This window comes from Clarias gariepinus, chromosome 17 (genome assembly GCF_024256425.1).
Source record: "Clarias gariepinus isolate MV-2021 ecotype Netherlands chromosome 17, CGAR_prim_01v2, whole genome shotgun sequence".
Classification (NCBI taxonomy): Eukaryota; Metazoa; Chordata; class Actinopteri; order Siluriformes; family Clariidae; genus Clarias; species Clarias gariepinus.
Window position 1 is genome coordinate 30,592,501 of NC_071116.1, and position 15,986 is coordinate 30,608,486.

The 15,986-nt window shown below is 44.4% G+C and overlaps 1 protein-coding gene across 1 annotated transcript in view; it reads right to left on the reverse strand.

Moving 5' to 3' along the window:
- The window catches only part of tjp2a (tight junction protein 2a (zona occludens 2)), a 26,129-nt gene extending 10,405 nt beyond the window's left edge, over positions 1 to 15,724 (reverse strand). The window contains exons 1-7 of the mRNA XM_053516102.1: positions 15,583 to 15,724; positions 10,691 to 10,744; positions 9,960 to 10,084; positions 9,485 to 9,587; positions 8,661 to 9,312; positions 3,365 to 3,468; positions 2,980 to 3,133 (exon numbers count right to left, since the gene is read on the reverse strand). Coding sequence (XP_053372077.1) covers positions 2,980 to 3,133; positions 3,365 to 3,468; positions 8,661 to 9,312; positions 9,485 to 9,587; positions 9,960 to 10,084; positions 10,691 to 10,735 — 1,183 coding nt within the window. The 5' untranslated portion in view covers positions 10,736 to 10,744; positions 15,583 to 15,724. The remainder of the gene's footprint in view (positions 1 to 2,979; positions 3,134 to 3,364; positions 3,469 to 8,660; positions 9,313 to 9,484; positions 9,588 to 9,959; positions 10,085 to 10,690; positions 10,745 to 15,582) is intronic.
- Positions 15,725 to 15,986: the final 262 nt, after the last annotated feature.

The following is a 15,986-nucleotide window of genomic DNA, read 5'->3' on the forward strand; positions in this document are numbered from 1 at the left end:
TTTACCTTTGAAAAGCATCGGAAAATGAGAGAAAATGGACCCTTAACCTCTCTAATGAGACTTGCTTTTGTTTTACACGCGCACTGTACACACACACATACACACCAGTGAAAGATGTGCACTGAGACCCAGCAGGGGAGACGATCACTCACAATTCCGCAGTCAATAAACGAAGCGCCTGCGTGATACTCGATACTTGGTACTTGTAAATCAAGACTTGTTCGTTTTCCAAGTTGAAATTTATTAAAAACCTTTGCTTGTCTTGTGGAACACTCGCAAACCTCGTTACTCGCAATCCGAGGTTTCACTGTAGTGCATTACCAGTGTTGGGGGACGTTACATTTTAAAGTAACTAATTACATTACAAAATTACTGTCTTTAAAAAGTAATCAGTTACATTACAGCGTTACTTTCTGATAAAAGTAACTAGTTCAGTACTTTTCCACTGCAGAGAATGAAAACGCCTTTGTGATTCCTCATGCATGTTGTTTTAGTCACGACCTTTATAATCATTCAACCATCATCACTCAGTGAAGTTCCCTCTCTCACCTACTAATACCCCCATCTCACCCACTGATACCCCCATCTCACCTACTGATACCCCCATCTTACCTACCGATACCCTCATCTCACCTACCGATACCCTCATCTCAACTACCGATACCCCCATCTCACCTACCGATACCCCTATCTCACCTACCGATACCCCCGTCTCACCTACCGATACCCCTCTCTCACCTACCCATACCCCTCTCTCACCTACCCATACCCCTGTCTCACCTATTAATTCCCCTGTCTCACCTATTAATTCCCCTGTCTCACCTATAAATACCCCTATCCCACCTACTAATACCCCTATCCCACCTACTAATACCCCTATCCCACCTACCAATCCCCCTATCTCACCTACCGATACCCCCATCTCACCTACCGATACCCCCGTCTCACCTACCGATACCCCCGTCTCACCTACCGATACCCCCGTCTCACCTACCGATACCCCCGTCTCACCTACCGATACCCCTGTCTCACCTACCCATACCCCTGTCTCACCTATTAATTCCCCTGTCTCACCTATTAATTCCCCTGTCTCACCTATAAATACCCCTATTCCACCTACTAATACCCCTATCCCACCTACTAATACCCCTATCCCACCTACTAATACCCCTATCTCACCCTATCTTACCCCTATCTCACCCTACCCACTAATACCCCCATCTCACCTACCGATACCCCCATCTCACCTACCAATACCCCTGTCTCACCTACCAATACCCCTGTCTCACCTACCAATACCCCTGTCTCACCTATTAATACCCATATCTCACCTACTAATACCCCTATCTCACCTGCGCGGTTTCGCACGGTGGCCGTAAGTTCGGTTCTTCATGATTCACAGAGAGTTTTGGCCTGTGATTAGGTTTCCATCTTTCCGCGCGTCGGTTTCGTATAGTCAAACCGCACAGGTGAGATGGGGGTATAGGGGGTATGGGGGTATAACAGCAGGAATAACAGATGCGGGCGGGGGCGGGGGGGGGGGGGGGGGGGGGAGTTATCAGAGGTGGGGCTTGTGGGGCGACTTTCACACACACACACACACACACACACACACTAATAGATTGGGAATGACTGCTGCCTGTAACTAGTTAAAATGTAACTAAATAACTGATACTTACGACCTGAGGCGTTAGATTACTCGTTACATCAAAAAGTAATCAGAGTCCTCTAACGCGCTACATTGTAACACCTTCCACCCAACACTGGTCATGGCTGAAAAAGCACAGACCAGTGATAAAAAGCAGTCGCATTTCAGCTTGATTAGACGTTCAGAGTGATCAGACAATCAGCTCCAGATAGATCTAATCAAGAAAAAGGAAAGTGTGTGTGTGTGTATGAGTGTGGGATTGTGTGTGTCTGTGTTTGTGCACATGTGCTGTAATTCAAGTTCTCGAAAAGGAAAGAAATCAGACTCAGCAGATCAGATTCAATAAAACTAATCTCTGTTATAATTACATTAAACACACAGCAGTGAGGAGCTCAGTGCCGTTCTGTCTCTCACACACACACACACACACACACACACACTCATTCTGCAGCAGCAGCAGGACGTTCGCCAGCGGGAACATAACTATCTGAGCGCGCTCAGTAAACAGGAGGAGGAGTTGGGGGTTACTAACAAGAAGTTGGGACATAATTAAGACTTTCACAGTGCAGTGACGAACATGTGACAGTCATGTGATGTGATGAATGACGACCTCATTTATACCGCGGCGATTCTGAGAGTCATGATTTTACAAACATCCTGACTCTATATGACTTTTTCTCCAGATTTTATTATAATTTAAAACAAATGGGAAATAATTGCTCCTACCACACAGGATGCTGCACCGTATGAATAGTCTAGAGTGCGCCACCTTCAGGATTAGAGAGAAACTGAATTTTTCCACCTCAAATGTCTTTCTTTATTAATTATGACACAAACATTTATGACACTGAAAAAGATTGAAATAACATTAATAAGGTGGGCGGCACAGTGGTGTAGTGGTTAGTGCTGACGCCTTGCACCTCCATGGTCCGGGTTTGATTCCTCGATTCCCGTCTCTGCGTCCACGGTCCAAAGATATGCGGGTTAAGTTAATTGGCGTTCCCAAATTGCCCATAGTGAATGAGTGTGTGTGTGCCCTGCGATGGATTGGCACCCTTTCTAGGGTGTACCCGTGCCCTAAGTCTCCTGGGATAGGCTCCGCCCCCTGCGATCCTGAATACAGGACTAAAGCGGTGTAGAAGATGAGTGAGTGAGTGAGTAAGTGAGAAATAACTGGGTAATTTTACACTTTATTATGAATCCTTATAATCTTATCACAATGTATGGACACTAGAGCACTTGGTTTGTTTTTGTAACTAAATATTATTAATGTAAATATGGTAAATGTCTGAGCCTGCATCAGGATACGAGTAATAAGAAGTTGGACTCACCGTCCGGCTCTGAATCGCTGTCAGCCATGGGCGGGACTCGAACCAGAACTTTCCTGCGATCTCTCTGGACCACCAGCTGCAGTTTTCCTCGAGACTTTTCAATCAGCTTCCCTGCATCACTCAGAGACAGGTTCTCTGTGGCCGTCCCGTTAATCTGAGACACATCACAGAACTCTTATACAGACGCCTGTTCATCACATCATTACTCCTGACGTCCTGAGGCAGACCAGGAGACGAGTGTCTCTGCTATAACTTGTAACATGTGATCAATAAAATGTTCTTTAAATGCAGCTTTACTGATCATATACTCCATAACACGTGCGCGAGAATGAATCGTGCACAGACGGACAGGGGTTTAAATGTCAGGTTATATTGTGGAGCTGACCTTCAGTATGATGTCTCCCTCCTGCAGGCTGCCATCTCTGGAGGCCAGTCCTGTACTCGTCATCTCCTTAATGAACAGCTGACTGCCCAAACGCAGCCCATATTCTGTCTCACACACACACACACAGACGGGGTAGGGTGAGACAGGGTCATGAGTGTAATATCTAACATCTATCTTCGCTTCTTAAAAAATCAAATTTACTTATCTTACAATCTAATTAATAACAAATTATAGACCGATTTCAAACCTCCCCTTTATATCAAAAATATTAGAAAAGGTGGTATCAGCTCAAATATGCACATTCTTGCAGTAAAGAACTTCAGTCAGGTTTCAGGCCCCATCATAGTACAGAAACTGCACTAGTTAAGACTGCAAACGACTTGTTTTTAGTTTCAGACCAAGGCTGCATCTCAATACTAGTCTTACTTGATCTTAGTGCTGCATTCGACACTGTAGATCATAATATTCTTCTAGAACGCTTATAAAATCACATAGGTATTTAGGGACAGGCATTAAAATGGTTTAGATCATACCTGTCTAATCGATACCATTTTGTAGATCTAAATGAAGAACTGTCTGGTGTAATGCCAGTGAATTATGGGCATTACACAAGTCCCACAAGGGTCAGTTTTAGGACCTCTGCTGTTCTCAATATACATGCTTCTCTTGGGGAACATCATTAAAAGACATGGGATTAGTTTCCATTGTTATGCTGATGACACCCAATTATATATCTCAACTAAACCAGACGAAATACCCAAGTTGTCTAGACTAACAGAGTGTGTTCAGGACATAAATATTGGATGACCAATAACTTTCTTTTACTAAATTCAGATAAGACAGAGATGTTACTTATTGGCCCAAAAACCAGCACACAACAGCTTTCACAATTCAGCCTGCGTTTAGAAGGATGTACTGTTACTACCAGCTCAACAGTAAAAGACCTGGGCGTAATATTAGACAGTAACTTGTCCTTTGAAAATCATATTTCCAATATCACAAAAACAGCCTTTTTCCATCTTAGAAATATTGCCAAACTTAGGAGCATCTTAGGTGGTTGTCCTGCATCCTCAATAAACAAGCTACAGTTAGTCCAAAATGCAGCCGCCAGGGTTCTCACTAGATCCAGAAAATATGATCATATAACCCCAATATTATCATCCCTCTACTGGCTACCTGTTCAGTTTAGAATTAATTACAAAATAGTATTACTTACATACAAGGCTGTAAATGGTTTAGCTCCCACATACCTAACCAGTCTTCTGATACGCTACAATCCACCACGTTCCTTAAGATCACAAAACTCTGGACTTCTGGTAGTTCCCAGAATTTCAAATTTACAAAAGGGGGTAGGGCTTTTTCATATTTAGCTCCAAAGCGTTGGAATAGCCTTCCAGACAGTATTCGGGGCAGTTTAAAAGTGTTAAAAAAAATCTCTTTAATCTGGCATACACGTAACTCATCCCATAACTTCATACTTCAGTACATCTATCCTGAATGGCAACTACGCTAATTCTCTCCATCTGTTCTGTACTTTTCTACCCATCCCGAGGCATCTGGAGATTGTACCAGCTTCAGTAGACAAAGGCCGACCCTGCGAGGATCCTGAGGCATCCAGAGAAGGACCAGCTCCAGCTGGATTCTGCTTTATGATGGTTGGAGCTACACATCCTGCTCCTGTGCTCCCAGTGATCCAGACCCCATCTGCCCTCTGCACCTACTGACTCCCTGTGCTGAACTGGACTTCATGTTAATTTAAAGAATTTCTGTTATATTGTACTTTCAGCTGCATAACACACATGATGTTATATCATCTCTATCCGTTTCACCCAAATGAGGATGGGTTCCCTGTTGAGTCTGGTTCCTCTCAAGGTTTCTTCCTATTGCCATCTCAGGGAGTTTTCCCTTGCCACTGTCGCCGTCACCCTTGGCTTGCTCATCAGAGACATTTCATTCATTCATCTCAATTATCTAGACACATTTTTCTCACACATACACAACTTATTATTATATATATATATATATATATATATATATATATATATTTTTTTTTTTTTTTAAGGAATTTCTTTCATTTTTGTGAAGCTACTTTGAGACAATGACCATTGTTAAAAGTGCTATATAAATTTGAAAAAAATAAAATTTAATTGAATTGAATATCTACACTAACACCTGGCAGGGACTTGAACACACACCACGTGAACACAGTCCTGAGGTGGGCTCTCAAATTCAAATTCAAATTTTATTTGTCACATACACAGTCATACACAGTACGAAATGTAGTGAAATGCTTACACGACCGCCAGTGACCTTAAAAAGAGAATTAAAACTTATAAGTAATAAATATCAATAGAAGAAATATAATAGAAAATTTAAATAAAAAAATTAAAATAAAATAGAACCTGAAAATAGAAATATACTGTACACATAGAACTATAATGGTGTGCAAATATGCATAGAAAAAGTGACTTTGTGCAATGGTTATTAAAGTGTCTTTGTGCAATGGTCCAGAATGTAAACGTAAACATGTAGTGTAGATGTGATGTGCGTGGAGTTGTCCATAGTGTCCATGGATGTATAAAGATTGATTGATTGATTGTGAGAATTGTGAAAATAGTGGTGTGGTTGAGAGCCCTCATCGTCTGCGGGAAGAAGCTCCTCCTCAGTCTCTCTGTGTTGGCCTTCAGGGAGCCGAATTGCTTCCCAGGCCGCAACAGAGAAACCAGTCTATTGTTGGGATGGCTGAGGTCCATCACGACCTTCCTGGCCTTGGAGCACCTTGGAGGGCAGTCTAAAGTCTCTCAAGCGTCTGAGGTGGTACAGACGCTGCCGGGCCTTTTTTACCACGGTGTTGATGTGACAGGACCATGTCAGGTCCTGCGTGATGTGAACACCGAGGTATCTGAAGCTGTCCACTCTCTCCACTGGGCTCCTGTTGATGATGGGGGTCTGGTAGTTCCTCACCTGCTTTGTACTGAAGTCCACTATCAGCTCCTTTGTCTTGCTGACGTTCAGGAGGAGATTGTTTCTCTGGCACCAGTTCTCCAGATTTACAACCTCCTCCAGGTAGGCCGTCTCATCGTTGTTGGTGATCAGGCCCACCACGACAGTGTCGTCAGCAAACTTGATGACGGTGGTGGAGTTGGTAGTGGCCACGCAGTCAGAGGTGTACAGAGAGTACAGCAGGGGGCTCAGAACACAACCCTGGGGGCTCCAGTACTGAGAGTGATGGAGGCTGAGACATGTCCGCCCATCCTTACTGCCTGTGGTCTGCCAGTCAGAAAATTGGAGGTCCACTGACACATGGATGAGCTGAGTCCCAGGTGCTCCAGCTTGGTTGTGAGTGTGGAGGGAATTATGGTATTAAATGCAGAGCTGTAGTCGATGAAGAGCATTTTCACATAATTTCCCCCCCGAGTGTCCAGGTGAGTGAGAGATGTATAGAGCATTTTCACATAATTTCCCCTCCGAGTGTCCAGGTGAGTGAGAGATGTATGGAGGAGATGTGAGATTGCATCGTCCGTGGAACAGTATGCAAACTGTAGTGGGTCCAGTGTGTCTGGTAGTGAAGAAATGATGAAGTCTCTGACCAGGCGTTCAAAGCACATCATCACTACTGAAGTGAGGGCTACAGGGCGATAATCATTGAGGGAAGCAAGATGAGGTTTCTTTGGGACAGGAACAATGATGGACTCTTTGAAGCATGTGGGGATCACCGACTGAGATAAAGAGATGTTGAATATCTCAGTGAACACAGGTGCTAGCTGGTCTGCGCAGGCTCTAAGAATACGGCCTGAGATGCCGTCTGGTCCTGCTGCTTTCCTGGTGTTCACTCTCTTGAAGGCTCTCCTCACGTCATGCTCGGTGATGATGAACGCGCTTCCGGTGCTGGCAGTGACTTCCTGTCTGCAGCCGTTAGCGCCGCTAGCATTAGCATCGCTAGCGTCTTTAGCTGCAGCCTCGAAGCGAGCATAGAATGTGTTCAGCTCATCTGCCAGAGTCACGTCTGCGATTATCATACCGGATGTTGGTGCTTTATAGAGTCATTCTGTTGGAGCTGTGACTCTAGTTTCCTCCCGTAGCGCTGCTTCGCCTCTTTTACCGCCTTCCGGACGCTGTATGACGCAGCCTTGTACGGTTCCATGTCCCCCGACGCGAGTCCCGTGTTGTAGGCAGACGTCACCATCGGAGCTGTTTCTGAACATGTCCCAGTCTGCGTCATCAAGTGCATCCTGTAACGCGGCCACCGACTGGTCCGTCCAGCGCGTGACCTCCCTCTGAACCGGAACTTCCTGTTTCAGCCTTTGTTTGTATTTTGGCATGAGGAAGATGGCGGCGTGGTCGGATTTACCAAACGAAAGGGCGAGATTGTGCCTTGTAACCGTCCTTGACTGTTGTATAACAATGATCCAGTGTCCTTTCGCCCCTGGTGGGGCAGGTGATATGCTGATAAAAGTTCGGCGCTGCGCGTTTGAGGTTGGCACTATTAAAGTCTCCCGCTACAATAAGCGCAGCGTCCCGGTGTTGTGTTTGGTGCTGTGTGAGTGCCTCATGCAGCTCGCATAAGGCAGTGTCCGTGTCCGCTTGTGGTGGAATATAAACGGCACTGATTATGACCGATGTGAACTCCCGAGGTAGGTAAAAAGGACGACACATGATGGACAGTAGCTCCAGATTTGGTGTGCAGGAGCGTGTGAGAGGAACAACCCTCGCGCTGTTGCACCAGCTGCTGTTCACCATTAAACACACGCCACCTCCCCTTGACTTCCCCGAGTCCCGTGTCCTGTCCATGCGGTGAACCGAGAAGAACTCGGCCGGCTGGATGGCCCTGAGGTCATCGAGTTTGTTTTCCAGTGACTGGACGTTGGCGAACAGGATGCTAGGCAGAGGTGTGCGGTGTGCACGGGCTCTCAGCCTGTTCCTGACGCCGGCTCGTTTTCCTCGAGGCCGCCGCTTCGCGTCGCGTCCTTTGTTGTCCCTCAGGATCTCACTCGGCCAGCTCGGATCCGGAGTTAAAAACGTCGAATTGTGAGTACATTGTATACCAATAGAAACAAGAGTGTCTCTATCATAACTAATGTACTCCATGGTGGTAATTTGACTGGTTTTAAAACGCTAAAAACTAACTTAAAGAACAAAAACAAAGAAAAGGTGGTCGGAGCAGTCGTGACGGCAGCCGACCTCACCGGCGCCATCTTGGAAAGTGATGTCGGCTGCCATCTTGGCTCTCCACAGCGTTGTGTGTGTGTGTGTGTGTGTGTGTGAGAGAGAGATAGGGAGATGGTGTGCTCTGTACCTTCATTAGGTCTTTTCTTCTTCAGTAGGACACTAACTGGTTTCTCCAGCGGTTCTTCTGGGCTCCGTGGAGGCGAGCGCTCCAAGTGTTCGCGGCTGGCGTTCCTCCGGAGTGCCTCGGGTGGACGTGGCTCTGGAATACGCGGTTCTCTCTCCCTGAAACGTGGTTCCGGACTGTAAGAGCGATCTAGAACTTGTTCGCTGCGGTAGCGGCGGTCCGGGCTGTAGTCTCGATCCAGAGTGTGTTCGCTTCGGTACCGCCGGTCTGGGCTGCGCTCACTTCGGTAGCGGCGGTCCGGGCTGTAGTCTCGGTCTAGGGTGCGATCACTACGGTACCGGCGATCTGGACTGTAGTCTCGGTCAATCTGGCGGTCGTTACGGAAGCGGCGTTCGGGGCTGCGTTCGTGCTCCAGCGCGCGTCCCCGGCTCCCGTCGCGCCGATACTGCCGCTCAGGACTGACGTCTCGTTCCAGTGTTCGTCCGCGGCTGCGCTCGTAGTCGTATTCGGAGTCGGTGCGCCCGCTGTAGGTGCTGCGTCGGTCCGGCTCGTAGTCGTAATCATCGTTGTAGTCCGGATGAGAGAACACACGGTCGTCCGGGGGCGGGGCCTGCTTCGGCACACCCACGGGGATTTTACGAGGCCTTTTCACCACCTACAAGAGAAATAATAAAAAATAAATAATAAAAAAACACAAAAATTTAGTATCTAATAATGTGAAAATACTAAATCCTACAGACAGCGAAGGTTACTAAAGGTTAATCATGGCATAATTAACATCATTAACATCATTAAAAGAATAAACAAAAGTTACACGTCTCACTCACAATCTTGGCAACTTTGCCACACTTGCGTAGCGTCTGTACAGCGAACGAGTGGACGACGTTCTCCATGGACGCAGAGTTCACCTGGACCACACGATCATTCTGACTGAAAACACAAAACAACTTCCTGGATTACAAGAAAAATAGATTCCGCAAAGCGTTCTTCATGTTCTTAGGGGTTCTTCTCGCAGACCCACTGTGGAGAACCTGGAGAACCCCTGGTCCTGGAGAACCCCTGGTCTGGACATTTTAGTGTCTCACCTGATTCAGTTCAGTTAACACATCGCTTTTAACAACACAACAGCTTCACACAGATCAGGATATAAAGTTTACGTTTATCCCCAGTGAGCCAGAAAGTGAGGGTTCTACTGTTCCACTAATTAACTGAGCAAGAACCCTAACAGCCCTTAAGGGTGTGAGATGTAAAAATTACTGTGTGTCCTGTTTCTATCATTTTTGTTGATGATGTGCTTCTTACTACAGCAGGCCGTCAGCAGGACCTCCGGGGAGCACGTCGGACACCACGATCGATGCCTCGCGCGTCTCTTCATTAGGGTTGTCTTTTCCCCCTGAGACAGCAATCCCAAATCCCATTTTAGGATCCTACACACACACACACACACACACACACACACACACACACACACACACACACACACACACACACACACACACACACACACACACAGAGAACGGAGAGATTCAGATTTACAGAGGAATGACCAGATGGCTTATAGATGAGATCACGAAAAAAGCATGAAGAGACAGAGACATAGAGAGACATAGACGTAGAGAGAGACGTAGACAGAGACATAGAGAGAGAGAGAGAGAGAGACAGACAGACAGACTTCCACTACACATACTTTTACTACGTTATGATGCCTTTTCTATGTATCTGTATAATTTTGTTTATTATTTTTATTTTGCTTCTATATTAAATTATTGCTTGTATATCAGTTTTATATTAAATAAATGAGAGTCTTTAGAGTGTGTAGACGAGTGTTTGTATATTGGACACATTTCAGGGTTTTGTGCTGTAATATCTAGTCTTATCAAAGTTAAAATTAAATCTATTTTGCGGTTTTTAGCTTAACACATGACATCATAACATCATCACATCTCTTTCTGCTGCTAAACTCTAAAGTTATCTGAACCCTGAACCGCCAGACTCCGACTGGGGCAGTAGGGGGCGTTAGAGCACATACTCACCCGCTGCAGCGTCACTGTGTACTGCTCCCATACCGTCTCCTCCATCTCCACAGTCTGAGAGGAAACACACACACACACTGATTTACTGTAACAGAAAACTCACACACATTTACATTCCACATTGTCCCTCACTTGTGTGTGTGTGTTTGTGAGAAAACAGATATACAACACACACACACACTTACTTCTGTATATATATTTGTTAAAATGTCAGTATTTGCAAGTAAAATCTGAGGCGGGTGTCAAAAAAACACACACACACACACACACACACACACATCCTGTTCTACATTTACATATAGAACCTGATTGGCTCTTTTATTTTGTGACCTAATAACACTTCCTGTGTGTGTGTGTGTGTGTGTGTGTGTGTGTGTCCTGCAGCTGGAGTGTGAACATGTGACGTGTCTCAGACTGCAGAGACCAGACGAGACAAATCAGAGTTAATCCCTTTAATGTGTTTAACAAACGCGGTGACGTCTTACAGAGACGCGGTGTGTGTGACAGGGGCGGCAGGGGGAGTTTATCTGGACAGAACTGGAGCTTTTAGAAGTGTGTGTGTGTGTGTGTGTGTGTGTGTGTGTGTCACACAGAACCATCTGACTTGCGGTAAGTCATACCTCAGATTCTTTAGATATCAGCCACATCACAACTCACCATACTGATAGACGCACACACATAGCTTGTACTATAGAAACTGTGTCTATTCCCCGAATAGTGAGAAAAAAGAATAAATTCGTTAAATCCAGCCGAAACAATCTGGTAACCATTAAACCAGAAAAAGGCCAAATAAGTAATCGAAGTCTACCTCTAAAGTTTGGACTTCTCAACATTAGATCCCTTACGCCTAAAGCACTTATTGTTAATGAAATGATCTCAGATTATTGCCTTGACGCACTCTGCCTCACCGAAACCTGGCTTAAACCAAATGAATATATTGGTCTGAATGAGTCTACTCCGTCAGGATATTTTTATAAGCACGAGCCCCGTCTAACTGGTCGCGGTGGTGGTGTCGCCACTATCTACAAAGATGTACTCACTGTTACTCAGAAAATAAGGCCCAGGTTTAACTCATTTGAAGTGCTCGTCATTAATGTTGCACTTAATGAAATACATAATAAACCCGCGCTATATTTTACTCTGGCCACCGTGTACAGACCCCCAGGGCCATATGCCGATTTTCTAAAAGAATTTGGACATCTGCTATCAGACCTAATTGTAAACTCTGACAAAGTGTTGATAGTAGGTGACTTTAACATTCATGTAGATGATGCTAATGACACTTTAGCCCTCGCATTTATGGACTTACTAAATTCCTTTGGGGTTAAACAAAATATAAATAGATCAACTCACCGCTGTAATCATACACTAGATTTAATTATATCTCATGGTATAGATGTCACTAATATAGAGATTTTAACTCAAAGTGATGATATCACAGATCATCACCTCCTGATATATACTCTACCCGTAGAACAGATTAGCTGTCTCTCCACGTTATCGATTTGTTAGAAATATGAATCCGACTACTAAAGACAGATTCACAAGTAATCTACCGGATCTGTCCCAAATTCTTATTAGACCCCTAAATGCAGACGATCTAGACGAAGTGACCAGCAGCATGGGTACTATTTTTACCAGTACATTAGACACTGTTGCTCCCATCAGATTAAAAAAAGTCAGAGATAAAACACTTGCACCTTGGTACAATAGTCATACTCGCGCCCTAAAGAGAGCAACCCGTAACCTCGAGCGAAAATGGAGAAAAACTAAATTAGAAGTTTTAGGACAGTATGTGCAGCTATAGACAGGCTCTAAAAACTGCTAGGACTGAGCATCTTAGCCAACTGATAGCAAGAAACCAAAACAATTTTTTTTGAAGTTTTTATTAGTACAATGGCTCGCCCAACAAAACCTAAGATGCCTGCAGAGAGTACTCCACAACATTTTAGTAGTGAAGACTTTATGAACTTCTTTAATGAAAAAATAGAAGAAAATAACGGAGGTTCAACCTCTAATAGCATCTCATGATCTAGTTCAGCCTAGAGCTTCACATTTAGATTTTCAGTGCTTTACAGGTATAGGACAGGAAGAGCTTTATAAACTTATCACCTCAGCTAAATCAACAACGTGCCTGTTAGACCCAATACCAACCAGATTTTTAAAAGAAGTGATTCTTACAGTTGGAGAGCCAATTCTAAACATTATTAATTCTTCATTATATCTAGGTCACGTCCCTAAACCTTTGAAGCTGGCAGTTATTAAGCCGCTTCTTAAAAAATCTAATTTGGACGCGAATGAAATAACAAATTATAGACCGATTTCAAACCTTCCGTTCATATCAAAAATATTAGAAAAAGTAGTATCAGCTCAAATATGCACATTCTTGCAGGAAAACAACATCCTAGAAGAATTTCAGTCAGGTTTCAGGCCCCATCATAGAACAGAAACTGCACTAGTTAAGATTGCAAACGACTTGTTTTTAGCTTCAGACCAAGGCTGCATCTCAATATTAGTCTTACTTGATCTAAGTGCTGCATTCGACACCATAGATCATAATATTCTCATAGACCGCCTACAAAATCATATAGGTATTCAGGGGCAGGCATTAAAATGGTTTAGATCATACCTGTCTGATCGATACCATTTTGTAGATCTAAATGGAGTACCGTCTGATGTAATGCCAGTGAAATATGGTGTCCCACAAGGGTCATCCTCAATAAACAAGCTTCAGTTAGTCCAAAATGCAGCCGCCAGGGTTCTCACTAGATCCAGAAAATATGATCATATAACACCAATATTATCATCCCTGCACTGGCTACCTGTTCAGTTTAGAATTAATTACAAAACAGTATTACTTACATACAAGGCTTTAAATGGTTTAGCTCCCTCATACCTAACCAGTCTTCTGATACGCTATAATCCACCACGTCCCTTAAGATCACAAAACTCCGGACTTCTGGTAATTCCCAGAATTTTAAAATCTACAAAAGGGGGCAGGGCATTTTCATATTTGGCTCCAAAGCTTTGGAATAGCCTTCCAGACACTGTTCGGGGAGCAGACACGGTTTCCCAATTCAAAAGTAGACTCAAGACGTATCTCTTTAATCTTGCATACGCGTAACTCAACCCATAACCTCATACTCCATTACACTTATCCTGAATGGCAACTACGCTAATTCTCTCCATCTTTTCTGTATTTTTCTACCCATCCTGAGACATCTGGAGATTGTGCCAGCTTCAGTAGACAAAGGCCAACCCTGCGAGGTTTCTAAAGCATCTTGAGAAGGACCTGCTCCAGCTAGATTCTGCTTTATGATGGCTGGAGCTACACATCCTGCTCCTGTGCTCCCAGTGATCTGACCCCATCTGCCCTCTGCACCTACTGCTGAACTGAATCTACACAACTTCTGATATATTGAACTTTCACCTGCACAACACACTTGATGTTATTTCTATCCGTTATCACCCAGATGAGGATGGGTTCCCTGTTGAGTCTGGTTCCTCTCAAGGTTTCTTCCTATTGCCATCTCAGGGAGTTTTTCCTTGCCACTGTCGCCGTCACCCTTGGCTTGCTCATCAGAGACATTTCATTCATCATTCATTCATTTAATTATTATCTAGACACATTTTTCTCACACATACACACTTCCAAATATTTTCTTTTCTTTTCTTTCTTAAAAAAAAAAAAAAAAAAAAATTTTCATTTTTTTTCTTGTGAAGCTGCTTTGGGATAATGACCATTGTTAAAAGCGCTATATAAATAAAATTGAATTGAATTGAATTGAATTGTGTGTGCATGCGCTGCTTATTGAGAAATAAAATCAGAATCAGCAGAACTCTAATCTGTGTCTCTAAGGTTCCGGTTTCTCTCCTGGTTTCTTTCAGCAGTGTGAGGAATGTACAGACACACACACACACACTACTCAGACCAGAGTATACTACATTGTTTTGTAAACATTTAAGCGTGTGTGTGTGTGTGTGTGTGTGTGTGTGTGTGTGTGTGTGTGTGTGTGTGTGTGGACCACACCCATGCTACTTTCCCTCTGATCGTGTTTATTGTGTATCTGTAGATAAAGAGCAGATCTCAGACAGAAGCCTTTTCACACACACACACACACACACACACACACACACACAAGTAATTAATAGTCAGTGTCACAACAAATGAGACACAGTGATTGTGTTTGGGGATTTTCCCCTTAAACCCAGAGTAACCAGAGTCTGGGTGATTTAACACTCAGGGCTGGTGTGTGTGTGTGTGTGTGTGTGTGTGTGTGTGTGAGAGAGAGATGCAGACGGATCCACGCGGTTCTGAAGATTAAAGGACTTTGGACTAAACCCTGAGTGTCTCTCCTTATTGTCCTGACCGTCAGTAAAACATCGAGACGCGTCACTGCTGGATCAATAATTTTGGCCCCCACTGTGTATGAAGGTGAAGTCATGTGACCTACAGACTCTGTGAAAGCAGCGGAAAAACAACTGTCCCATCCCCCGCCTCACAAACACACACACACTGTAACACACACACACTCACACTCACACTGTAACACACACACACACTAACACACACACACAGTAACACACACACACACAGTAACACACACACACACACAGTAACACACACACACACACAGTAACACACACACACACACACACACAGTAACACACACACTGTGTGTTCCACTCTGTGCTGAAACTTGGAAAGTTACACAAAGCAGGTGTGTGTGTGTGTGTGTGTATGTGTGTTAATAAGGCCTCGGCAGCTCGTTTCTCTCTCACACACACACACACACACACACACAGCTCTGGACCCACGGAAGAGAATAACCCCCCCTCCCCCCACTTCCCTCCTCGCGCGCGCGGTACAGGTGTGTAAAGTCCCGACATACCTTCAGTTTCCGGTTTCCTCACACACACTTCCGCCTTGAGCCGGAGACTCGACCCTCGGGATAAAGAGCGAAAATCCACAGAATCGAGTGTGTGAGAGAGAGTGTGTGTGTGTGTGTGTGAGAGAGAGTGTGTGTGTGTGTGTGTGTGTGTGTGCAGCACACAGTCCCTGATTTCCTGAATCTTCCAGGTAAGGGGCGTGGCCTCCTGCAGCAGGTGAGTCAACACCGAAATTCTTCGCGTGACGTCACTGATCACGTGACGCAGTTTCAGGCGACTCAGGCCAAATAGACCGGAAGTGACGTAATAAAATCTAAATCCAAATAAATCAAACCAAGAATAAAAGATTTACAGGTTTATATTTATTTATTACACTTACTCTACACTGTGTGTGTGTGTGTGTGTG